Here is a 27,894-nt window from a genome sequence, read left to right as displayed (position 1 = left end):
CAGTCTTCTGCTGGATCACTGCTACAGTTCTGGAGCACATGTTGACTACAGAGCAGAGAGGAGAGCTGCCCAAGACCCTGACTGACATGTACTCACACTTCCTGCTGGTTCAGACAAAGAGGAAGAAGAACAAGTACCATGAGGGACAGGAGATGGGTCCACAGGACCTGAAGGAGGCTGACAGGGAAGTTCTTCTGAAGCTGGGGAGGCTGGCGTTTGAACATCTGGAGAAAGGAAACATAATATTCTACCAAGAAGATCTGGAGCAGTGCGGTCTGGATGTCACAGAGGCCTTGGTGTACTCAGGAGTTTGTACAGAGATCTTCAAAAAAGAGTGTATGATCTTCCAGAAACCAGTCTACTGCTTTGTTCATCTGAGCATTCAGGAGTTTCTGGCTGCAGTCTACATGTTCCATTGTTTCACCAACAGGAAGACAAAGATTCTGGAAGGTTTTCTAGAGAACTTCCTAGAAGAATACAAAAGCAGACACTCAAACACATCTTTTTTTAAGAACATATTCAAGTTTTATAGCTTCCCATCACTGGATGTCTTTTTGACTAAAGCCATGGAGAAGTCCCTCCACAGTAAAAATGGCCACCTGGACCTGTTTGTTCGCTTCCTTCATGGCCTCTCTCTGGAGTCCAACCAGAGACTCTTGGGAGGTCTGCTGGGTCAAACAAAGAATAGTCCAGGAACCATCCAGAGAGTCAGGTACATCCTTAAGAAGATGAGCAGTGATGAAATCTCTCCTGACAGAAGCATCAACATCTTCCACTGTCTCATGGAGATAAATGACCTGTCAGTACATCAGGAGATCCAAGAGTTCCTGAAGTCAGAGAATAGATCAGAGAAGAAACTCTCTGAGATCCAGTGCTCAGCTCTGGCCTTCATGCTGCAGATGTCAGAGGAGGTTCTGAATGAGTTGGACCTGCAGAAGTACAACACATCAGTCTGGGGACGACAAAGACTGATTCCAGCTGTGAGGAATTGCAGAAAGGCTCGGTGAGTCCAGATGTGATTATTAACATCATTAATTAGTGTAGATTGGTAGTTTAGTTCTTCAGATATACACAGTACTAAACGACTCTCATTAGTTTGAGTTTCTCAAATAAAATTATATTTTCTGTTGATCAGGAAATGTGTGTGTGCACGTAGCATGATCCTGCATTGGTAGTCATATGCTGTGTGCTGTAGACTCACATCTACATGTAGTACCTGCCTTGTGTCACCTCCATATTCCCCCCTCTAGAAAACTGCTCCTACTATCACAAAGAATATTACCATATGGCCAGAGGGTGCCTCTCAGCAGCTGCAGGACTGTTTTGACAGGACTAACTGGGATATCTTTGAACATCAGGACCTGGAAATGTTCAGAGACAGTGTTCTCTGATATATAAAACACTGCATAGACACTGTTACAGCAGTCAAATGTATCGGCCAGAGCACCCGATGAATCCAAGGTCCACTACTGACGATGTGTCCCAAACTGGTAAAGTGTCTGGGATGCCTTTCCCCATCACAGCCATCCCTCAAGATTTTCTCCATTTAAAGCAATGCATTATCAGGGACTGTAACATCTTGTCCTTTTTACTGAACCGGGCTTATCCCAACCAAAAGTCCTGGATGACCCGGGAGGTCAAGCAGCTGCTGAAGGAGAGGAACACTGCATTCAGGTCTGGCAAAAGGGACCACTACACCGCAGCCCGATCCAACCTGAAAAGAGATGCATCAGAGAGGTGAAGGGGGACTGTAGGAGGAGGATTGAGGACCATCTGGAGAGTAACAACAGCCAGCAGGTGTGGCAGGGCATCCAGCATCTAACCAACTATAAGATCAATCTCGGAGCTGCGGAAGGTGACCTGGCGCTGGCAGAGGAGCTGAATATCTTCTTTGCCCACTTTGAGGCCATGGTACCGGAGGTATTGGAGCCACAGCAGCAACACGCCGCCCACAGCAGCAGCACCCTCACCCTGGAAGAAGACGAGGTGAGGCCTTCCCCGTTAACTCGAGGAAGGCGGCGGGTCCTGATGGTGTGCCAAGTCGAATATTGAGGGATTGTGCAGAACAGCTGGCTGGGATCTTCACCAGGATCTTCAAAAAATCCCTCGCACAGGCGACTGTCCCACTCTGCCTGAAGTCCTCCACCATAGTCCCCTTGCCTAAGAAGCCCCACATCACCAGCCTGAATGACTACAGACCAGTGGCACTCACAACAGGAACACGGTGATTCCTCCCAGAGGTGGAACTGCCGGCACAATAATATAATCTGATGATCATTATTATAAGACCAGGTTGAGGATCCATGTTTGATATCAGAGTAACACACTGCTTGGTTTTGTGCAGTGAATGTAGTCAAACAGAAGCTCCAGCTTTCTGAATTGTTGCTGACCTTGGTTACCTGTCCACTCTCACCTGTTTCTGTTTGCTCTCTCTTTGCTGTATCCATCCTCCTCTCTCCTTTCTCTCCCTCTCTGTCTTTGTACTGTCACTTAAGTTCAATGGAAACAGTGACATTTACAAACCAATCAAAGACCATGTCAGATCCATGTCAGTTTATAACAATATTCAAAATGAAAACAGGCTGCTGCTGGACATAGACAGGTAACATCATTTTGACTTGCTGTCACCTGACTCTGGAGTAATAAACACTGAAGCGCAGAACAGGAATACAAATCTTTTTCTGCCAACTAGCGATACATCAGCAGACTAATGGTTCAGAAAGCTAAAATGAGTGAATAATTTCTTTGTTTAGTTCCCCTGAAATCAGATATGATATCAGCATTTCTGAGTTAATTCATCATTGTCCAGTGATGAGATTTCTGCTCCGTTTGGTAACAGTCAGCAGATTTTTCCTGCATGTGGACGTGAACAGTCATACCTGACAGGAGCAGATAGCAAACAGAGATCATCTTTCCCAGCAGGAACTCTTCACTCAGTTGAACTCATCCAAAATGTTCTGGAGACAGATTAAAAACAGTCCAAATGTCTGTCTTCACTCTGACTCTGGATTAGATCTCACTGACAGACTGTGGATATTATGGAAGCCTAAATGTGATGCCGTCTTCCCTCCTCCATCTGCAGATTAAAGCCAAACAAAGATTCTGCAGGTCTGAGAGAGACTGAATCATTGTGAAATGTCAAACACAGCAAGAGGAGCTGAAGCACAGATGTGAAGAGCAGATGTTCATCAGATTATGATGTCACTCTGTTTTGTCTTCATATATATTAACCCTGTTCATAATGTAGAATTTCTGCTTTTATGATAACACATATATTTTCTATAATCACAGACTGATTCAGTGTGGACTCTTAGAGACTCACTGTGAAGTTGTGGCCTCAGCTCTGAAGTCCCACCCCTCCCATCTGACAGAGCTGGGCATGAGTGAAAACGACCTATTGGATTCAGGAGTGAATCTTCTGTGTGGTGGACTGGAGAGTCCAAACTGTCGACTGGAGACTCTGAGGTGAGTTCACTGACTGCAGTTGTTGTTGTTTTTCTATATATCAGATCTTTGGTTGATGTTTAGGATGTGTCTGAAGACAAATGTAAAGAAGTTTGAGTGCTTTCAGAAATGTTGTGTCTTTCCAAATGACTGAACAACAGTTTTTCCTTTTGGCTTCAAATAGAAGTGACAGACTAGAGCAGGGTCATTTAAAGGCTGAGAGAAGTGGAGTGGTGATGGGGAGATGTTTGACAGGACAGCTGTGCATGGCCCCTGGGCCTGCGGTCAGTGTGTGTGATAATCTGGCCCAGAATGAAGCAAAACTGAAATGGGATTAAATGTCTGTCAGATATTGAGCTTAGTTTAGTTTCATTTCTGCCCAATTTAAAAACATCATCAGTAAATATTGAGTAATAACTTGACTCTCATACAGCATGACAAAAATGCCTTTAAACATCAGGGTTATCCTGCTGGTCAAAGTCCAACACTGAGTTTGTAAAAATATGTTTGTGAATCATTTTGTTTGGTTTATGAGGAAAATGATTCAATAACTTCTGTCATGGCTAGCAGGGCAAGCCGTGTGAGTTTTAATAGAGGACCCAAGATGCAGGCAGCTTCAGATGCGAGTGAGCTTTATTAATAAGGATGGACACACAAACCGGAATGTAGCAGGCACAAAACAAAACCTAAGAAAAACCTAAACTGGGAAAACTAAAAAAACTCACCTGAAACCAGAACAGAGACACAGGGAGACTCAGGGAAGCAACAGAGACAAACCGGCAACAGGCAGGAGAAGACACAGGGCTTAAATACTCACAGGAGTAATCATGGGATGGGAGACAGGAGGGGAACAAACCTGGGAGAAATCAGGGCTGACAAGACACAGACGTAAAGCTGAGAACACTCACATGAGACAGAGACCTTCAGAATAAAACAGGAAACTGAACACACATGCAAAAAACAGACTCAGAGAATCGGGCTTTAAGCCGGGACCTCGCTACACTGGAACAGAGGGAGCACAGAGAAACATGAGGAGGAATCAAAACCTAGGAACAATAGAATAAATCACAAGTGAAATTGACACAATACAAAATCACAAAGAACTGAAAACGCTGGGTCAAGAGACCCAGAGCTCTGACAACTTCATGCTAATAGAGTTTGGTGAAAATAATGACAATAGATGTTTGTGTGAAAGTGCTGGAAGCAAATTTGTGTCGGATGTTCTTTCGGTGTTGAACTTTATATATGATCCCTGAGCACTGGTCTCACAGACAGCCGAACATAGAGACCAATGTTGTTAGTCCAGGTCACAAGATGACTTGTTGGAATGAAAATGAGCTTGAAGTTTGTCTGCTTTAATAATGTGACTGGAAAAAAGGTGTTGTTGGACTTCAAATATGTGCATTTCTTTCATACCTCACCTTTAAAATGAAGCTATGAGACTTTAAAAGACTTTCAAGTCTTTGTACTGTTTATATGATAAATGTATGACTTTAATGTGAAAAATGCAGAGTTTTTTTCCCTTGTTGTGTTTGGTGGAAGCTGCTTCTTGTTGGCTTTAGCTGTTTGGAGTTTCCATTTTCTAAACTTCTACATTCTGAACCTTCTTCAGCTCTCATTAGGTTATTAAACACTGAATGATTTCAAGCACACACTATGTCTAATAAACTTACATCTTTCATTTTCTATACAGGTTGAGTTACTGTGGTTTGTCAGAGATCAGCTGTGATTATTTGGCAGCATCGCTGAAGTCCAACCTTTCCCATCTGAGAGAGCTGGACCTGAGTGATAACAAGTTGCAGGATTTAGGAGTGAAGCATCTGTGTGGTCTTTTGGAGAGTCCAGGATGTGGACTTGAAACTCTGAGGTCAGTCACCATGTTTTAATTGTGCTGAGATGAATATGATGTGAAAGTTGTGCTGACACCAAACTGCAGACATAAGGCTGATATTACTGATCCACACTGAGGATCTTCATGGTAAAGTCTGTTTTCTTCTTCTCTGGTTTAGTCCATTGACTGTAGCAGAACAATGTTCACATTTCAAACAGTGATACTCGTATGGCCTGTGGACCTCCACAGGGTGCCGAGCGGCCTGCTGACCTTTCTTAATTCAGAGACAGGGGACCCTGATTAACTGTGTACTGTTCTTTCTTACAGTTCTAAGTATCAGACACAAGAATGAATAATCCACAACAGACTCTCTTTAGCAGGTCAAAGTACACGGCACACAGCAATCTGTGAAACAGAAAAAGTTTGGAGCAGGAATAATTGCACATTTACAAACTGACACTGCTGCACAGCATGCTGGGTAATGCTAGCTGGTCAGGTATCGGTGTGTTAATGGCTGTGAGAGGCTCCGTGACTGCAGAACACTGAAGAAGAGAAAAGAGAGATGGAGGATGAAGAAAAGAGGCAGAAATGAAGCAGAATACAGGTGCATTTTATTGATGGCATTTTGATTTGTGCAGAGATACCGTGATGAGATCCTGAGCCCCATTGTTGTGCCTTTCATCCATTACCATCACCTTATTTTGCAGAATGATAATCCATCCCAACTCACAGGTTTGGCATATCAAGGTGCAATGCACTGACCCATATTGCAATGATCTTTACACAATTCCTAGAATCTGAAAACATCCCAATTCTTGCATGGCCAGCATACTCACCAGACATGTCACCCCTTGAACACGTTTGGGATAAGTATCAATTTCAACATTTCAAAGCTGAAAAATTATTAGATTAATGTCTGATTATCTTTTGTGTGTTTCTTCAAGTTTGCAACACTGAACATATTAAAGGATGAATTAAGACTGATTGGGACTTAAGGTTCACTGGAACAGTTTTTTTTTTTAGACACACTTCCATCACTGGTTTGTTTAATATAATTTCACTAGCTGGGCCCACGTCCTCATTTTATGTTTAATTTGACAGTGTTTTAGTAGGTAAAGGTGAATGCTTGGACATGAATTGAGCTGCTGTTTGGGGAAGGCCTCGAAGCGGACTGGCGACGGCTCCCAGGCCTGGCAGATCCCCAAAGAAGGCATCCCCTAGAAGCAGTAATAACTGTGGGATATGAAGGTCGAAGACGTCAGCCGAATAATTTGATTTTCAATTCGACTTATTTATACAGCATTGAGCCACAGTGACAGACGCCTCGAGAACCTACAATGATGTCTTGAGGAAAATCCAACAATCATATGACCCCCTATGAGCAAGCACTTTGGCAGCTATCTGCCACGACCGGTTGGGGAGAGAGAAGGAGAACGGAACAAAGACGAGCGCAGGGAGAACGAACGTTGCTTAAGAAGGAATGGTGGGAGAAGAGATCAAAGGAAATTGCAAACAAAGGAAGTCTTAATAGATGAATGAGGGGAACCCTCAATCGGGTAGCGATGTGGCTTGACTTTGAGCTGAAGCTCTGACAGAGAAAAATGATGGATTTGAAATTTGAGGTAGGGCTTGGCGGCTCGAAAAGCTTGTGTGAGCTTGTCTTTGAGTAGAAGATACAGAGGGGGTGCTTAGCTGGTTAATTACTTCAGATAAGGTAGGGATAACAACTGAGCTGATTTCTGAATGAACAGAAGTGACAGCAGCAGCTTGGGAAGAGTTGACGAAATGAAAGACTGATTAGAGGAAAATAATCTCTATAATAATAACTCCCAAAATCGTCTGAGAGCAGAGTGCAAGTCCACTGGACTTTGTGGGAGATGATAAGCCGTTTAAATGCAGTCAGAACCGTGAGTTGACTTAGAGAGCGGTCTCGAATGATTGTGTCGAGGGTTACTTCAGAACTGGATTTAGCAGAGATAAGACGACTGGATGGATGGATGTAGCAGACTGTATGTCGGGTGGCGAGAAAACTGCAAGGAGGTCTTCAGCATTTGGTTTCTCGGAAGTGCTGCCGTGGCATTCGGTGTGTTTATTGGATTGCCGGAGGAAAAGCAATGGATGCTGAGCTTGAGTAGTTGTTCGTCTGACACACTGACGGAGGAGAGGGCAATTGTAGCGAATGGAAGGGTGAGTAAAATTACGTTACTCTTTTGAGATGGGCTTTGTTTAAAGGTATTCGCCGAGAATGGATCTGTTTGCATGTAAACGAGAATGCCACGTAAACAAGAATGGCACACATACACGAGAAAGAACAACTTGCAGAACTGGGGGAATCTATATAGATGACAACCGGAAGGAGCATGTTTGGAGGCGTGGTCCCGCTCCTGAAATTCCGATACATAATCTTCAAATTGGATGAGAAAATAAACCCTCTATAGTTTAAAACTTGAATCAAAATGAAACGTTGCTGACTTCTGATGAACATATCTTTTGATCTCGTCAATGTTATTCATAAACATTGAAATCTGCCATTTTCCATCTTGTAAAATGTTTCCTTTGCTTCTTTTGCACATCTCCCCTGACATGATAGGATAAAAGACAGGGTAAAAGACATGCTGTGGAAGAGAGCCAGAGATTAACAACAACTATGATTCAATGTAAAGAGGTCTATTAACACATAGTGAGTGAAAAAGGTGACTGAAGAAGAAATACTTAATGCATCATGTGAATCCCCTAGCAGCCTACACCTATTGCAGCATAAGTAAGCCCTAACTATATGCTTTAGCAAAAAGGAAAGTTTTAAATACTCTAGGAACAGCAAGTAAGCCTGCAGTGCAAGAGCGAAGTGCTCTAATGGGGTGATATGGTACTATAAGATCATTATAAGATGGGGCCTGATTATTTAAGAACTTGTATGTGAGGAGCAGGATTTTGATTTCAATTCTGGATTTAACAGGGAGCCAGTGAAGAGAAGCCAATATAGGAGAAATCTGCTCTTTCTTTCTAGTCCCTGTCGGTACTCTTGCTGCAGCATTTTGGATTAACTGAAGGCTTTTCAGGGAGTTTTTAGGACATCCTGACAATAATGAATTATAGTAGTCCAGCCAGGAAGTAATAAATGCATCAACTAGTTTTTCAGCATCACTCTGAGACAGGATATTTCTAATTTTAGAGATATTGCCAAAATGGAAGAAAACAGTCCAAAATATTTGTTTAATATGTGCATTAAAGAACATATCCTGGTCAAAAATTATTCCAAGGTTCCTCACTGTATTACTGGAGGCCAAGGTAATGCCATCCAGAGTAAGAATCTGGTTAGATACGCACTGATAACCAAGATGGTGCGGATGACAGGCTCAGTACTGCGCTCTCTCGCACTTTCCTTGTTTTTGTTTATTTTCTGCGCGTTTGGTCACTCAGACCACATCAATTTCTCCAGAGATCAACTGCTAAACATCAGGCAGTTCCTGCTGTATTGAGCCTATCCATTTCTTCTTTTAGTCCAAAGTTGAGTTAGCTGTCACGGCTGCGGCGGCAGTCGTGTGGTGTGTGGGAGAAAAAGGACCCAAAATGCAGGTACTGGCTTGATGCAAGAGAGCGTTTTATTTACAGTGGGTGTAGTACAAACATGGTAGATACAAACAGAAATGAGGGTGGTAAGTATAGCACTGAGACACAAACCTGAACTGGGGAAAACTAATAAACCTGGACACACAACATACAGGGAGAAACGTGGGATGAGGGCAGAGAGACCCGGAGAGACACCAACTAACGCAGATGAACTGACAATGAGCACAGGTAAACACACACTATAAATACAAACGGAGGGGAATTAGGAATGGTAAAACAGGAGGGAGGCACAGCTAACCTAATTGACATGACGAGAAAAGAGACACGGACCTTCAAAGTAAAACAGGAAATATACGCAGACAGCAAACAGAGGAAACACACGGCTAGGGATGACTGGGCACTAAAGAGAGGGAGCACAAAATCAATTAATCTAATTAGGGAAACCTTAACAGAATACATAACTAGAATAAAAAAGATAATAGGATAATATTAATAAACACAAAACCCTGAGTCAACAGACTCAGGACCATGCTTAAATGCTGATAGAGCAAATGAGGCTCAGTTGTTTCCACTTCATGGGTGCGTGGGCCAAGGGCATGAACCCACATTGAGTTCCGCCCCGGCGAGAGAGAGAAAGAAAGAGCGAGAGACAACAATGCTATTGTTCAGCTACCAGCTGATCCACCGGGCCATGACACTCAGCTTCCACGCTGGGATCTGCAGCATAACCTCGCACTGACCCCAGGGGCATGGTAAAACTTATAAGCTCTAGTTTGGGTCTTCATGGCTCTCAGAGAATTAACAGTTGAAGAAAAGCATTTAGCATTAAACTGAAAGCAAAAAGTATAGTCAGAATTGTCAACAACCATGCTAAGTTTAACAAACAAATGACAAACTTGGACCAGCCACAGGAGAGAAAACTGAATCCCAGAAATTGAAATTATAATAAATTAATCAGGCTAAAGTCAGCTCTATGCCATTTCAGAAGGCTCCAGAGTTTTTATGCAGAACAAATGAAAAAACAGATTTAGTGAGAGATAAATAACATGTAGCCTAGAATTAAACATCTACAAATTAAAGAAACACACAGGTCAGTAACTCGCTATTATCTCTAAACATTTAGATTCATAAAATATTCAGTTTCATTAAAAAAGGACATACAACTAGCGAAAGCTGACAGTTCTGGAGGGCAGTGCACACACTCACTTCACAAGTTGACCTGCATTTTCCAAGATAGACAGAAAGAGTACACATGATTTAAAAATATATAGCCTCCGACAGGGAAAGTTCATAAAAGCTCGCAAAGCAGAACAGGTGAAATAAACAACAATGAACGACATGTTACTCGAGAAAAAGGCCCCCGCTGTTAAGATAAGATAAGCTAAGCTACGATAAGATAAGATAACCTTTATTAGTCCCACACATGGGAAATTTGTTTTGTTACCGCAGAAAGTGGACAGTGCAAAGTTACAGTAGCAAAAATTAAGAAAAAACACTGGAATAGGATAAGAGAATAAGAATAAGATACTGTACACAATAGAATAAACATAAAAATACTATATGCAACAGAATAAAACAGCTGGCACTCTGGATCAGCCTGTTCTGTCTCTTCCTGTCCACCGCAGAGATGCTGCTGCCCCAGCAGACCACACTGTAAAAGATGGCTGAGGCCACCACAGAGTCATAGGTCTTCAGGAGTGGGCCCTCCACTCCAAAAGACCTGAGTCTCCAGTCCAGTTTAATCTTCAGATGAACACCAAGGTACCTGTGGCTATCCACAGCCTCAGTGTCCATACCTTGAATGTTTAGTGGTTGCAGTGGAGGATGTTTGTGCCTGCGGAAGTCTACCACCAGCTCCTTGGTTTTCTGGTGTTGATCTGGAGGCAGTTCTGCTGGCACCAGTCCACAAGGCCTTGGGTCAGTTCTCTGTACTCCCTGTCGTCCCCATCAGTAATGAGGCTGGCTATTGAAGAATCATCAGAGAACTTCTGCAGGAAGCACAGGGTGGAGTTGTGGGAGAAGTCTGCAGTGTAGATGGTGAAGAGGAACGGAGCCAGAACCATTCCCTGTGGGGCCCCCGTACTGCAGATGACCCTGTCCAACACACAGCCCTGAGTTCTCACATACTGTGGTTGGTCAGTGAGGTAGTCCAGTATTCATGATGTGAGGTGATGGTCCACTCCTGAGTTCTCCAGCTTGTCCTTCAGGACCGTGGGAAGAATGGTGTTGAAGGCACTGGAGAAGTTAAAGAACATGATTCTCACAGTGCTCCCAGGGGTCTCCAGGTGAGAGAGGGAATGATGTAGGAGGTGAATGACAGCATCATCCACTCCAATGCCAGGCTGGTAAGCACACTGAAGTGGCTCCAGTGATGAGCTCACCAGGGGCCGAAGCTGAGCCTGGACCAGCCGCTCCAGGGCTGTAGTTTTCTCTGGTCCCTTCCCCAATCAAACCAGGCGTGACATGTTTAGCCGCATGTTCTCCTTAAATAGCTGGCTGTCTGAGTGGCGTCCAAAAAACAATTTGGGCTTCATAGATAATTGGGACACTTTGTGGAGGAAACCTGGTCTTTTTAGGAGAGATGGCATCCATCCCACTTTGGATGGAGCAGCTCTCATCTCTAGAAATATGGACAAATTTATTAAGCCCCCAAAATATGACTCTCATATATGAAAATATATGAGAGTTGGGACCAGGAAGCAGAATTGCAGTCTTACATGCCTCTCTGCAGTTTCTCTCCTCCTGTTACTCGCCCAAAAATCCTTTCCATAGAGACTGTGTCAGCTCCCAAACAGGCAAAAAACATACTAAAAACCAGCAATAAAAAATCTAAACATAAAAAATCACAAAAAAAGAACAATACAGTATCCACATCTGAACCAAAGAGTTAAACAGTTAAATGTGGATTATTAAACATTAGGTCTCTCTCTTTAAAGTCTCTGTTAGTACATGTCTTAATAATTTATCAACAAATTGACTTACTCTGCATTACAGAAACCTGGTTGCAGCAGTATGATTATATTAGTTTAAATGAATCAACACTCCAGAGTCATTCTAACTACCAGAAATCTCGAAGCACAGGCCAAGAGGGCAGTGTGGGAGCAATGTTTCACACGACCCTATTAATCAGCGAAAGACCAAGACAGACTTTTAATACATTTGAAAGCTCCGGTGAAAACTAAGGCCTCAAACCAGAAGTACTTGACTCCATGGTATAATTCTCAAACACGTAGCCTAAAGCAGATAACTCGTAACACTGTAAAATCTAATTAGTTCCCAGAACTCAAAAAAATTATGGAAACTCGTTGCCTCAAAAAAATTGAGTAAAGCTTAGCTAAAAATGACTAAGTTAGGACAACTTGTTTATTTTGAGTACTCTGTACAAGCTCATTTGTTCCCAGAACTCAAAAAAATTGGATCAAGTTTACGTAAGATAACCAAGTTAGGGCAACTTACTCATTTTGAGTACACTGTACAGCTTTGTTAGTTCCCAGAACTCAAAAAAATTATGGAAACTCGTTGCCTCAAAAAAACTAAGTAAAGCTTACTTAAGATGACTGTTAGGACAACTTAAACATTGCAAGTCTGCAGTATTAACAATAACTTGATATTTCTGACTGTGCAATACTAGTTGTTTACCTACTGACAAACATGTTAAGTTCAACTAAATGAAAAAACAATTTGTGGTAACCTGAATATGATTAAAAATAATTAACAACAATTTTTGTAATGATGTTAAAATGAGCCCGACTTTTATTTTCAAACACAACAAAGTACAACAGCAAACATACTGGACATGTTCTGCTGAACAACAAACAATTATAATCTTACAATGAAACAAAGTCTCAGATGTAATTATTCTGAAAATAAGTTTAGGCCAACCACAAGTTTGTTTTGTACTTACATTACTTATATAATCAAAATAAAATATTTATTGTTCTGTCACAAGTGCAGTCTCTAATTTAAACAACACATTTGTTTTCCATTCCAACACAGGAGCTGGAATGTTGTAATATTTTAAGGATGCTTGTTTCCAGTCCAGGCATTACTGCCTGAATGACTGTCATGGATCGAGGTGATCCAAATGTAGGTGCAGAAGAAAGTCTTTAACTTCCCTTAAGTACAGTGGCAGTGGATGTGGGCTGGAGATGCAATGAGTTTGAACCTGCAGGCGACCATCTTCACTGACCACACCATCTGTGACGGAGGACTCGTCTCTCCTGGTGTCCTGCAAGCAAACAATCATATTTTTTGGAACATGAACTTAATTGCTTTCTTAAAACATTTTTTTCTGCATTTGGTATAAAACAGACTCCAATTTAGACGATCTCAGGCTCCCTCCCCACCGGAGAGGTGACATTCAATGTCCCACTTGTCAGTCTAGATAGCCCTGACCACCACCCAACACACAATAATGTCATGAAAGCATCATTTTAAAAAAGGGCTATGCAAACATGGCCAATAATTTTCATTCTAATGATGTGCAAAATGATTTTGGGCACAAAACAGAAACTTGCAGACTTCACTATATACAGTGTAGACCCTCTAAACTAAGTTTGGGGGATGTGATCTTTCAAGAAATGCAGACCAAACTGTTGTTGTTTGTTTACTTACACAGCATGTCTTGTAGAATTAACTGTGGTCACCAGCAACAGCATAGTGCAGTCATATCTCAAGTCTAATAACAGAAGACAGGAAAAGATCAGTAAAGAAACAACTCCCCCAAACCAAAGCACAAATAAAACAATAAGTAAAACAGGCTGATCTAAAGTATGATTAAAGTTCAGCCTGATTAATATAAATGTCACTGACAGTTGCTAATATATTGGAAAACCAAAATACTTACTGATGTCTTTCTGTCCAACAGCAGGAGTGCTGGTCCCGAGCCTCAAAGACAGTAAGAAGCAAGCAGAGGGAGAAAAAACAGAACATTTTTCAGAAGCTGATTTGATCCTTAATGGCTGTGCAATCATTGTAACATAGAGTTTGCTTATGTTGTGAAATAAAGGCTAGATTTGACATTAATAGACGCAACAGATGTTCTAAAGCTGCCACAAAGCATGAAAAAAAAATAGACGTCTCCGAAAACGTGAGCCCAAAAGTTTATTTTGTGACCCAGAAAAAGTAACAAGTTTTTCAGCGGCGCTCCTCCACCGTTGCCGCGCTTACAAGTACGCACAGGCTCCGACAACCGTGGCCGACAAATGCGATCCTCCTTTTCCCCAGACTACCTTTTCTGGGTCACAAAATAACCTTTTAAGATATTTTCAGGCGACAATGTAGCTGTGTAATGCTCAAATATCTACTTAATTTATCAAAATATCACATATTTGCAAAAGTGCTTCCACGTTTTCGGAGAGCTCTGTTATCCACCCCCCACATCCCACACCTACCCCACCCCTAACGGCTGCACCTCCCGAAGAATTTTGTCTGGGTTCTTATCTCACTTATTTATTTCAAACAATCAACAGAAAATTTTACCACATAGTTTTATGTAAGGTTTTTAAGGCTGTGGTGTTAATTTTTAAGTAACATGAGCCCAGCGGCAGCAGCAACGCTAGGCTAACACTAACTAGCTAGCAAGATTTTAAACCTGGTGCTAAACTAAGAGAAGCCACAAAATCAGTTTGAATAAGAGTAAACATTTACTCACCAAGTCAGTGTATCAGGTAAAGATCCACAGCAATGACAACAATAATATCTTGAGCTGAGGCTTCTCCAGGTTTGCTCAACATATTCCATAAAAAATGCACCGTGAACATGCGGACTGATCCGGGAGGGAGGAGGACGGTAGTCACGTGGCATTTTCAAAACACATCTTTCATCCTTCCGCACTGAGAAGCAAAACTTCCAGCTTACTTAGTTTTTCTAAGTTAAGACAACTCAAATAAATGGAGTTTATCAGCGTTTTTGCATAAAAAGTACTGGTAACTTATTTAAATTGAGTTCTAATAACAAATTGATAAAAATTTAGTTCAGCCTATTTAATATTTTTAATTAAACACAATATTACATTTTACAGTGAAGCTGAAGAGGAAATGACATGTCTCAAATTTAGAAAATCATCATTTAGCCTGGAGAAATAGTTTGCTGCTTTATAAGAAAGCCCTCCGCAAACCCAGAACATCTTACTATTTGTCACTGTTTGAAAAAAATAAGAACAAGCCTAGGTTTCTCTTCAGCACTGTAGCCAGGCTGACAAAAAGTCACTGTTCAGCCAACCATTCCTTTAGCATTAACTAGTAATGAATTCTTGAACTTCTTCAGAAGTAAAATTTTAATCGTTAGAGAAAAAATTGCCAATAATAATCTCACAGATGTAATATTATCTACAGCTGCCTTTAGTACCTTTGATATTAATTTAGACTCTTTTTCTCCGATTGATCTTTCTGAGTTAACTTCAATAATTAATTCCTCCAAACCATCAACGTGTCTTTTAGACCCCATTCCCACAAAACTGCTCAAAGAAGTCCTGCCATTAATTAATGCTTCAATCTTAAATATGATCAACCTATCTCTAATAATCGGCTATGTACCACAGGCCTTCAAGCTGGCTGTAGTTAAACCTTTACTTAAAAAGCATCTCCAGACCCAGCTGTCTTAGCTAATTATAGGCCAATCTCCAACCTTCCTTTCATATCAAACATCCTTGAAAGAGTAGTTGTCAAACAGCTAACACATCATATGCAGAGGAATGGCTTATTTGAAGAGTTTCAGTCAGGTTTCAGAGCTCATCACAGCACAGAAACAGCTTTAATGAAGGTTACAAATGATCTTCTTATGGCCTCTGACAGTGGACTCATCTCTGTGCTTGTCCTGCTAGACCTTAGTGCTGCGTTCGATACTGTCGACCATAATATCCTATTAGAGCGATTAGAAAATGCTGTCGGTATTATAGGTACTGCGCTGCAGTGGTTTGTATCATATCTATCTAATAGACTCCAATTTGTACAAGTAAATGGAGAGTCCTCTTCACACACTAAGGTCAATTATGGTGTTCCACAGGGTTCAGTTCTAGGACCAATTCTGTTTACATTATACATGCTTCCCTTAGGCTGTATCATTAGAAAACAGAGTGTACAATTTCACTGCTATGCAGATGACACCCAACTCTATCTATCTATGAAGCCAGATAACACACACCAATTAGTTAAATTGCAGGAATGTCTTAAAGACATAAAGACCTGGATGGCCGCTAACTTTCTGCTCCTTAATTCAGATAAAACTGAGGTTATTTTACTCTGACCTGAAAATCTTAGAAATATGGTATCTAACCAGAGTCTTACTCTGGATGGCATTACCTTGGCCTTCAGTGACACTGTGAGGAACCTTGGAATATTTTTTGACCAGGATATGTCCTTCAATGCACGTATTAAACAAATTTTTTGGACTGTTTTCTTCCATTTGCCCAACATCTCTAAAATTAGAAATATCCTGTCTCAGAGTGACGCTGAATAACTAGTTGATGCATTTATTACTTCCAGGCTGGTGTGAGATTATTATACTGTCATATGTTACATTATACCTTTAATCAAAGAAGGGTTGAATCATGATACTTCTGTAGGCCACATTATACTTCTTAATATAGATTATGTAATCATTATGTAGTTTTAGTTTGCATTATACTCCTGAGTTAGAAGAATGTGAAAATCATTAGATTTATTAGATTGATTTGTAATACATTATACTGCTGATTTATTGTGAATGAGTTACACTGTTTTATGACATTCCATGCTGCTGATTTATAAAGAGAATACTGTTTGCAGAGAATCATGGCCTTGCTTTTCTGATTGTAGAGAGAACAGAGCATGCTGCACGTGAGCTTCTCCCCCACCTTTGTTGGAAGCAGAAAAACAGGGAGCCAAGGTCATAACTCAGGCTCACTGAGAGATAGAAAGCATGTGGATGTTTAGGTTTTTATGACTAGGTGGGGGCCACCAGAGGCTATAAGAGTTTGAGTAATGGTCCGACATTTTGAGATCTGCTGTGACCCTCTTCATGCACATTTCCCATCCTGGATGTATTGTGCATTGTGTTTGTATGGAATAATAAGAATTGTATGGATTAAAGTGATTGTTGATTGAGCACTTATACACAGTGTTGTTCTTCCTTCAGCCCAAAGATCAAAGAATTGGGAGGTTTTAACACTGGACTACTGTAATTCATTATTATCAGGAAGTCCTAAAAAGCCTTCAGTTAATCCAAAATGCTGGAGCAAGAGCACTGACAGGGACTGGAAAGAGAGAGTATATTTCTTCTGTGTTGGCTTCCCTTCATTGGCTTCCTGTTAAATCCAGAATTGAATTCAAAATCCTGCTCCTCACATACAAGGTCTTACATAATCAAGCCCCATCTTATCTTAATTACCTTGTAATACCATATCACCCTATTAGAGCACTTCACTCTCGCCCTGCAGGCTTACTTGTTGTTCCTAGAGTATTTAAAAGTAGAATGGGAGGGAGAGCCTTCAGTTTTCAGGCCCCTCTTCTGTGGAACCAGCTTCCAGTTTGGATTCGGGAGACAGACACTATCTCTACTTTTAAGATTAGGCTTCAAACTTTCCTTTCTGCTAAAGAATATAGTTAGGGCTGGATCACGTGACCATGAATCCTGCCTTAGTTATGCTGCAATGGCAGCCCGTTCTCACTCCCGGGGCGTAGCATACTGACGTTTTGTTATGTCCCGCGGCATTCCTGAGGAATGCGAAAGGTGACCTTTCGCGTTGTTATGGTACGCGCTGGGTTATAGACGATTTCCAGTGGAATGACGGTCCCGCGGTAATATACGTTCCAGCCATGTATTCCAGCCCTAAACCTAACCTTGACCCTAACCCTAACCAAAACCCTATTCCTAACCTTAAGCAGCACTGAAATGACATGAAATAGTGTTTTCCAACGCAATTTTAAGAAAATGAACGAACATGTGTAGATTTAGCCCAAACGATTCTCATGTTTTCTGATGTTTTTCCCATCTCGTCATTTAGGAACATGTTTGGTACCCGAAAGCATAAAATGTTGACGATTTGTCACTTAGCGTAAAATATTACGCTTAGGAAGTGAGAACGTGTTGGCAATAGGCATAGGGTGCTGGGGGACTCCCATGATGCCTTGAGTTTTTCCTTTCCAGTCACCTTTCTCACTCACTATGTGTTAATAGACCTCTCTGCATTAAATCGTACTTGTTATTAATCTCTGTCTCTCTTCCACTGCATGTCTTTATCCTGTCTTCCTTCTCTCACCCCAACCGGTCGCAGCAGATGGCCCCGCCCCTCTCTGAGCCTGGTTCTGCTGGAGGTTTCTTCCTGTTAAAAGGGAGTTTTTCCTTCCCACTGTCGCCAAAGTGCTTGCTCATAGGGGGGTCATTTGATTGTTGGGTTTTTCTCTGTATGTATTATTGTAGCGTCTACCTTACAATATAAAGGGCCTTGAGGTGACTGTTGTTGTGATTTGGCGGTATATAAATAAAATTGAATTGAATTGAATAGAACTAGAATTACTAGAAGAGAACCAAAAACATTAACTGTGACAACCCTAAATAACAAATAATCAAGAGACACAAATGAAACACCTGCAAAACACTGGGTCACTGACCCAGGACCATGAAAACTACACACACCTAAAAGATGTGAAATAGCTGATTTAAGAAATATAGAGTCCCACAGGGAAGAGCAATAAAAGCTCACAAAGCAGAACAGGTGGATGAGCACCTGAGTGTGTTGGTCAATCTGATAATTCCACTTACACAAGGTAATATGATCAAATCCAACGAAAAAACAAATAGGTCTTCTCCTCCACAATTAGAGATACTATTCTCTGTTTGCCAAGTTAAAAAACAAACAAATCAAAGCAAACCAACAAATTTACCTTTCAGATCTCTGACTAAAAACAAGTAGGTTGTCATAAAAGGCTTTTCCAAAGTGTTAGGATAAAGCAAAATTAAATAATTGGATCCTGAATCTATATATATATATATATAGATAGATATATACAGGGAGTGCAGAATTATTAGGCAAGTTGTATTTTTGAGGAATAATTTTATTATTGAACAACAACCATGTTCTCAATGAACCCAAAAAACACATTAATATCAAAGCTGAATGTTTTTGGAAGTAGTTTTTAGTTTGTTTTTAGTTTTAGCTATTTTAGGGGGATATCTGTGTGTGCAGGTGACTATTACTGTGCATAATTATTAGGCAACTTAACAAAAAACAAATATATACCCATTTCAATTATTTATTTTTACCAGTGAAACCAATATAACATCTCCACAGTCACAAATATACATTTCTGACATTCAAAAACAAAACAAAAACAAATCAGCGACCAATATAGCCACCTTTCTTTGCAAGGACACTCAAAAGCCTGCCATCCATGGATTCTGTCAGTGTTTTGATCTGTTCACCATCAGCATTGCGTGCAGCAGCAACCACAGCCTCCCAGACACTGTTCAGAGAGGTGTACTGTTTTCCCTCCTTGTAAATCTCACATTTGATGATGGACCACAGGTTCTCAATGGGGTTCAGATCAGGTGAACAAGGAGGCCATGTCATTGGTTTTTCTTCTTTTATACCCTTTCTTGCCAGCCACGCTGTGGAGTACTTGGACGCGTGTGATGGAGCATTGTCCTGCATGAAAATCATGTTTTTCTTGAAGGATGCAGACTTCTTCCTGTACCACTGCTTGAAGAAGGTTTCTTCCAGAAACTGGCAGTAGGACTGGGAGTTGAGCTTGACTCCATCCTCAACCCGAAAAGGCCCCACAAGCTCATCTTTGATGATACCAGCCCAAACCAGTACTCCACCTCCACCTTGCTGGCGTCTGAGTCGGACTGGAGCTCTCTGCCCTTTACCAATCCAGCCACGGGCCCATCCATCTGGCCCATCAAGACTCACTCTCATTTCATCAGTCCATAAAACCTTAGAAAACTCAGTCTTGAGATATTTCTTGGCCCAGTCTTGACGTTTCAGCTTGTGTGTCTTGTTCAGTGGTGGTCGTCTTTCAGCCTTTCTTACCTTGGCCATGTCTCTGAGTATTGCACACCTTGTGCTTTTGAGCACTCCAGTGATGTTGCAGCTCTGAAATATGGCCAAACTGTTGGCAAGTGGCATCTTGGCAGCTGCACGCTTGACTTTTCTCAGTTCATGGGCAGTTATTTTGTGCCTTGGTTTTTCCACACGCTTCTTGCGACCCTGTTGACTATTTTGAATGAAACGCTTGATTGTTCGATGATCACGCTTCAGAAGCTTTGCAATTTTAAGACTGCTGCATCCCTCTGCAAGATATCTCACTATTTTTGACTTTTCTGAGCCTGTCAAGTCCTTCTTTTGACCCATTTTGCCAAAGGAAAGGAAGTTGCCTAATAATTATGCACACCTGATATAGGGTGTTGATGTCATTAGACCACACCCCTTCTCATTACAGAGATGCACATCACCTAATATGCTTAATTGGTAGTGGGCTTTCGAGCCTATACAGCTTGGAGTAAGACAACATGCATGAAGAGGATGATGTGGACAAAATACTCATTTGCCTAATAATTCTGCACTCCCTGTAAATCCTGTTTTTATAAATTGTATAAATTCACACTGAAAACCGAAATACACACTTGATAAAACAGATAAAACATTAAAACTTAATTGAAACATACCTCCCCAGGAAGGGAAAGGTGTGGGGTTACGTGAACAAACAAAGGTGACATTAATATTCTTCTGAGGTCTCTGTTCCTCAGTCTTGGAGCCCCTACAGGTCCATCCACACCTCCCGGGTAATTCTGAATCATGCCATGCCATGTTGCGGACGACACAGGCATTATGGAGTGTATCTGGGATAATCAGAAGTGAGGAACTATGTCACATGGAGCCACAGAAACCACCTGCAACTCAACACCTCAAAGACCAAGGAACTGGTTGTGGACTTCGGGAGGTCCAGACCATGTCCACTGCCAGTTCAGATAGAGGGAGAGGAGGTGGTCAACACATACAAGTACCTCGGGCTGTGGTTGGACAACAAACTGGACTGGTCATGCAACACCCTGGACCTGTAAAAAAAGGCCAAAGCAGACTGTATTTCCTCAGGAGGCTGAAGTCTTTTAACATATGCAGGAAGCTCCTGAGGATGTTTTACCAGTCGGTGGTTCCAGGAGTACTATTCTATGCTGTGATGTGCTGGGGGAGCAGCACATCACAGCATGATGTTTTAACAGCTGTGAGAGGCTCCGTGACTGCAGAACAGTGAAGAAGAGAAAAGAGAGATGGAGGATGAAGAAAAGAGGTGGAGATGAAGCAGAAGTTTAGCTCCAGAGAGGAGCTGTGTCTGTCCCACACGCCATCAAACTGCTTAACCCCTCACTGGAGGGGAGAGGGAGGGGAAAAGGGGGGGGACAAAGGAGGACGGAAGCAATTAATCTGTAGTGCCCTTTTCACTGTGCAATATTTTTCTATATTCAACGGTGCAAGAGACTCAAAATAGTTGAAATGTGCAATTCTCTGGTTATTCCTATTATCCTATTTAAAGCTATTATATACTCTCTCTATATATAGGTCTCTGTATTTATATATGTGTATATATGGTATATTTCTATTTCTGCTTACATTCTTTTGCAACTTCTGTTGGTGCTGCGCGACTGGAAACAGAATTTCCCAGAGGAACCCACCTGAGGGATTAATAAAGTTTCATCTAATCTAATCTAATCTAATCTAATCTAATCTAATCTAGCTTTACAGTTTCAGCTTCAAACATCATCTTTTTTGTGTGTCCTTAGTGTAGAGCCTTTACCAGAGTCCCACTGTCAGCCTCCTGAACTGGCAGGGGTTTTTTTGTTTTTTGTTTTTTACTCAGATTTTTCTTCTTTAGTTTATTGATTTCACATAGTAAAACTTGACAAATTTTTCATGATTTTTATGATAAATGTACAACTTTAATGTGAAAAATTCAAAGTTTTTCCCTTGTTGTGTTTGTTGGAAGCTGCTCCCTGTTGCCTTCAGCTTTTTGGAGTTTCCATTTTCTAAACTTCTACGTTCTGAACCTTCTTCCGTTCTGAAAAGATTAGAAAACATTGAATTATTTCAAGGACACACTATGTCTAATAAACTTATATCTTTCATTCTTTATACAGATTGGGGAGCTGTGGTTTGTCAGAGATCAGCTGTGATTATCTGGCAAGAGCACTGAAGTCCAACCCTTCCCATCTGAGACAGTTGAATCTGAGTGACAACAAGCTGCAGGATTCAGGAGTGAAGCGTCTGTGTGGTTTTCTGGAGATCCTGGGATGTAGACTTGAAACTCTGAGGTCAGTCACCATGTTTTAGTTGTGCTGAGATGAATATGATGCGAAAGTTGTGCTGACATTAAACTGTAGACATAAGGCTGATATTATACTGATCCACTCTGAGTATCTTCATGGTAAAGTCTATTTTCTTCTTCTCTGTTTTAGTGCAATAACTGTAACAGAACAATGTTCACATTTCAAACAGTGATACTCAATGGTTGGCCTGCTGACCTTTCCTAATTCAGAGACAGGAGACCCTGATTAACTGTGTGCCGTTCTTTCTCACAGTTCTAAGTATTAGACACAAGAATGAATAATCCACAACAGACTCTCTTTAGCAGGTCAAAGTACACGGCACACAGCAATCTGTGAAACAGAAACAGTTTGGAGCAGGAATTATCGCACATTTACAAACTGACACTGCTGGTTAATGCTAAAGAAAAGAAAAGAGAGACAGAGGATGAAGAAAAGAGGCGGAGATGAAGCAGAAGTTTAGCTCCAGAGAGGAGCTGTGTCTGCTGTTTGGAAGCTTCTGTGTGGGCGGGGCTCAGGCAGCTCTGCCCACACAGTGACAGTGAAGCAGGTGAAGAGTAATAAATACAGACTTTAACAGCAGACAGGATTTCATAAGCTGATGTACAAACATGTAGAATGATGGTGGCAGGTACAGAAACCGGTCCATAAAGACTGAAGCGGGTCTCCATTCTTTTGCATATTCCATATTTTATACTGAGAGTTTCAAGAAGAGCAAACATTAAACATGCCTTCAAACATGTGGCGCGTCAGACTGACATCATTTCTACAGAGAACAGTGTGAGCTCTCAGCAGGTCACTTCAATAAGGACAAACAGTTCCGCAGGAATGACTAAACCCACTAACAGCCTGATATTGCCGTGTTCCTGTTGTTCTACAGCATCATCATTAATGCTGCTCCACCACCATCACTGCGGCTGACCAATCAGCTTCTGTGATGTCATGTGATGCTCTATGACTCAGGGGAAAAGATTGGAGAAATGCTAAATGGCTAACCTGAGAAAAAGTCAAAGGAGTGATGATTCCTAGAAAGTGTGTGTGTTCAGTATGAGATGAGTTTGGTAGTACTAGGGGTGGCTGTAGCTCGGGTAGTAGAGCGGTCACCTACTAACCGGAATGTTGTTGGTTCGATCCTATTCTGCTCCAGTCTGCATGCCAAATATCCTTGAGCAAGATACTAACCCCAAGTTGCTCTCCAATGCATTCATCAGAGTGTGAATGTGTATGAATGTTAGTTAGAAAGCACTGAAAACCTAGAAAAGTGCTTGTGTGAATGGGTGTGATTGGGTGAATGAACAAGTTGTATAAAGCACTTTGAGTGCTCAGAGTAGAAAAGCCCTATATAAGAACCAGTCCATTTACTGTGTGTGCACAGATGGACTCCACAGGAGATACCCTTTATGAAGAAACTCAGAAACCTTTGTCCAACAGTGGGAAACATTTCAGAGAACATCTCAGAAAATATCTCTGAAACAGAAGCAAAACATAATAATAGAAACAAAGCAAAATAATGATCAAAATCCTGTTCTGACCCATCATTTAAACATCACTATCAGACAGATCAGCTGACCTGGTCGGTCTCCATGATCAGCTTTGTTTTTTGAAGATAAAGGCTGAGCCTTTTAGAGCTTCATTTTATTTTTTTAGTGAACACAAGACGATCATCAGTAATGCTGTCTTTAAAATATTCTTGTTAGAAATTTAGAACATTAATGTGTGTTAATGGAAAATTGTACTGAGTAGTCAGTATAAGCTTTTAATGATATAAGTTTAATTGTGATAGAATACTGCATGATGACCTTTTCCTTGCTTAGAACTGATTGTCCTTTTCATTTCTTAGAACTGATTGTTCTTTATAAAACATGTTCTGATATTTCTATCTGAATCTTCCCACAGCGATAGTAAGAAGTCGAACAAGCAGTTCTGACCTCGCGCACACACACACACACACACACACACACACACACACACATACATATGCACACGCTCACGTCACTGAACAAATGTATTCATTTTTCTTGTGTATAAATAAAGACAAGTGCAAGAACAGAGCGCGCACTTCACAGGGCCCCCACTCTGATGTGAGCGCTCTGTGACCGCCCTTGCAAGTAAAAATCTGCAGCGTGTGTGTCTCCACTCTCTGACTCTCAGCTGAAGAAGTGTCATTTAGAATAAATCTCTTGACAATGTGAAAAAGAGTTTTTTCTCATTGTGTTAATTTGAAGCTGCTTCCTGTTGGCTGTTTCAGCTGTTTGGAGTTTCCATTTTCTAAACTTCTATACCCTGAACCTACGTCAGCTCTGAACAGATTAGGAAAGACTGAATGATTTCAAACACACACTTCTAATAAACTTACATCTTTCATTCTTTATACAGATTGAATTTCTGCGGTTTGTCAGAGATCAGCTGTGATTATCTGGCAGCAGCGCTGAAGTCCAACCCCTCCCATCTTAGAGTGCTCGACCTGAGTAACAACAAGCTGCAGGATTCAGGAGTGAAGCAGCTGTGTGGTTATTTGGCAATCCCAGGATGTGGACTTGAAACTCTGAGGTCAGTCACCAAGTTTTAGTTGTGCTGAGATGAATATGATGTGAAAGTTGTACTGACACTAAACTGCAGACATAAGGCTGATATTATACTGATCCACACTGAGGATCTTCATGGTGAAATCTGTTTTCTTCTTCTCTGGCTTGTTTGTGTTTCTAAAATATATTTACACAAGTTACAAGTTTTTTTGTTAAGGTCTGTTTACACATACAAAATAAAAAACTACATATAAAACTCTGCACTAAGTTCCTTCGCTTGCGTGTGAGTTTCAACTTGCAAGTATGAATTCTGATCAGATTTTTCTTTCGTTCAGCTGATTGGTCCAGTTAGAGAACAGATGGCTTTGGCTGTTGGTGTGGCGCTTCACTGAGCTTCAGGTGTTGGAAGGGTAATACATTTTGAAGATTGAGGATGGGAACAATGCTCCAGCACACAAAACTCACTTCACAACTATGAAGTCAGATTTACAAGTACAAAATATTTAGGAGCACAATTTGAGCCCATAAGACTACTATTCTAAAAACAAGCACACAAAGAACCAATGAGAGTGAAGAATGGGATAAAGAGCTCCTGCAATGGTGGCAAAGAAATAAACAGCAGAGAGCCATCTACATGTTGTAGCGGTTTATAGACACTGCTGGGGGTGCTGTCACAAACATGCCGTCAGTGGGCTGCTCTGCTTGTGCTGTTGTTGGTGAAGCTGAAGTGAAAGCCAGTGTTAAAACAATGAAAAGTGTCCACTGCAGCTTCCATCTGAGCTTCTCATGCTCTTTTTCTTTTATCCTCCATGTTTGTGCTGAACACTGCTGTCGCTCTCTTCTCGGTTCCTGCCCACTTTCCAACCAGTCAGCATTGAAGCGTGCACAGTGTCGTCCACATTGAGCTTTGTTGTGAGCATGTGGACTTGTCTGCAGAACATTTTCAGTATAATAACCAGCTGTGCATGCGCCCCAAGCAGCGGGCTTCAAGCTCACCTCAGAAAAGTTTAACAGGAAGGAGTTCTCAGCCATCACTCGTCCAGCTGTCCATGACTGTATCCACAGCAGAATGTGACCGAGGCTTAATGCTAGAATGCACACATGAAGCTACCACCACGAGCAGCTGCTCAGTGGATTTGGAGGAGAAATGTCTCCAGCTTCTTACAGGCAGTATGCAGAATGTGGATCTCCCCAAAGACTTTCGAGAGCTCGTCCCAGACTCAAAACCCACACTAGTCTGTGCAAAACTTGGAATCAGCTCCAGACTATTGAGAGACTGTGCAGATGAACTCTCTGTGAGGTTATCACATACATCTTTAACCTCAGTCTCAGTCAGGAGAGGGTCTCCATTCTGTGGAAGACCTCCTGCGTTTTGCCGGTCCCAAAGACAACGCAACCCAAGGAGTTGAACCACTTCAGACCCGTTACACTGACTTCACACCTGATGAAGACCATGGAGAGGATCAAACTTCACCACCTTCACCCACTAGTCGGGAGAGACCTTGACCGGCTGCATTTTGCCTACCAGCTGAACATTGGGGTGGATGATGCTGTCATCTACCTGCTGCATCGGGCCTTCTCGCATCTGAAGAGTGCCAGGTGCATTTTGAGAGTCATGTTTTTTGATTTCTCAAGTGTCTTCAACACAATCCAGCCCTCAGTGCTAAGTGGGAAGCTGCAAGCTGAAGTGGACCATCAGCTGTCCTCGTGGATTATTTACTACCTCACCAGTAGACCCCAGTATGTGAGGCTGTGGGACTGTGTGTCTGAGGTGGTAGTCTGTAGCACAGGGGCCCCAGAAGGAACAGTACTCGCCCCTTTCCTCTTCACCCTGTCCACTGCGGAACACTGAGGAACAAACTGGTCAGGAGGGCCAGCTCTGTCCTGGACTGTCCGCTGAAGTCCATCGACCAGGTTGGGGAGGAGAGGATGTTGTCTAAACTAACATCCATCATGGAAAACACCTCCCACCCCCTGCATGAGACTGTACGAGCACTGAGCAGCTCGTTCAGCAGTAGACTTTTACATCCACAGTACAGGAAGGAGCGCTACCGCAGGTCATTCTTACCAGCAGCTGTCAGACTCTATAACACAGTTTAACATCCTTTGGTCATCTTACTCACCACCTTGTTTGTTCACTGTACCTTTTATACATGTTCCTGTGCATTTTATACATAGCTCTGTACATTTTATACATAACCCTGTACATTTTCTACATATCTCCGTACAATTTTTCTACACATATTTCTGTACATTGTTATATACAAACTTTAGTTGCTTATGAATATAGGACCAATTTGTGTCTTCCTTTTATATTTTATATTCCCCTTGCTATAAGAGCTGTGAAACACCGAAATTTCTCATTTGTGGGATAACATAGGTTTATTCTGTTCTATTCTATTCTATTCTATTCTATTCTATTCTCACACCTTGCCGTCATGGGTGTCTTCTAAGTGAAGCTACCAGCTACAGGTCCATTTTGTTTATCTGGAGCTGCAGTAGATGAGTGATCCATCTTCACGTGTACATTTTCCAAAGCAACACAGACACCCGATATGCAGAAACACAGCATCATACAACACAACCAAGAAATCCAAAAAATTCTCTCTGCATTTCTGTGTCTTCTGCTGCTGGAATGAAGCTGTTTGAAACCTGTTGTTCTGCACTTTGGGACCAGAAGGGGAAACTGAAACTCTATGCAGAGGGTTCAATGGAAGCAGCCAAGCGCTATAAGTGTCTGCTGTACAGGGATGCTGGTTCAGCTGTGGCTCAGCACAGTTTCATAGTGTGACTCAATAAAAGCATGATGCTTTCATCTGTGTGTAAATAAGAAAGTTTCCTCTAACATGACAGACGCTGGAGCTCTTTAACTCACACCTTTACAGTTTCAACTACAAACATCATCTTTTTTGTGTGTCTTTAGTGTAGAGCCTTCACCACAGTCCCAATGTCGGCCTCCTGGACTGACAGTTTTTTTTTTGTTTTTGACTCTGTTTTTTCTTGTTTAGTTGGTTGATTTCACACAGTTTTTATGTTTGTGTATGTTTATGTTTTATGTTTTTATGATAAATGTACAACTTTAATGTGAAAAATTCAAAGTTTTTTCTCTTGTTGTGTTTCTTGGAAGCTGCTTCCTGTTGGCTTCAGCTGTTTGGACTTTCCATTTTCTAAACTTCTACATTCTGAACCTTGTTCAGCTCTGAACAGATTATGAAACACTGAGTG

At 41.5% G+C, this 27,894-nt stretch overlaps 2 protein-coding genes across 2 annotated transcripts in view; both read left to right on the top strand.

Annotated features, from left to right (window-relative positions):
- LOC109199848 (uncharacterized) overlaps nt 1-27,894 on the top strand; it is an 827,125-nt gene that overhangs the window by 188,959 nt on the left and 610,272 nt on the right. The window lies entirely within an intron of this gene.
- On the top strand, nt 76-26,521 carry LOC100701598 (NACHT, LRR and PYD domains-containing protein 3-like). Its single transcript, XM_019354648.1, has 5 exons — nt 76-1,003; nt 3,292-3,465; nt 5,138-5,311; nt 21,959-22,132; nt 25,996-26,521. The coding sequence occupies exons 1-5, from the start codon at nt 87-89 to the stop codon at nt 26,519-26,521; spliced, it is 1,965 nt and encodes a 654-aa protein (XP_019210193.1). The 5' UTR covers nt 76-86.

This window comes from Oreochromis niloticus, linkage group LG15 (assembly GCF_001858045.2).
Source record: "Oreochromis niloticus isolate F11D_XX linkage group LG15, O_niloticus_UMD_NMBU, whole genome shotgun sequence".
Classification (NCBI taxonomy): Eukaryota; Metazoa; Chordata; class Actinopteri; order Cichliformes; family Cichlidae; genus Oreochromis; species Oreochromis niloticus.
This window is presented reverse-complemented; position numbering and strand designations above follow the sequence as displayed.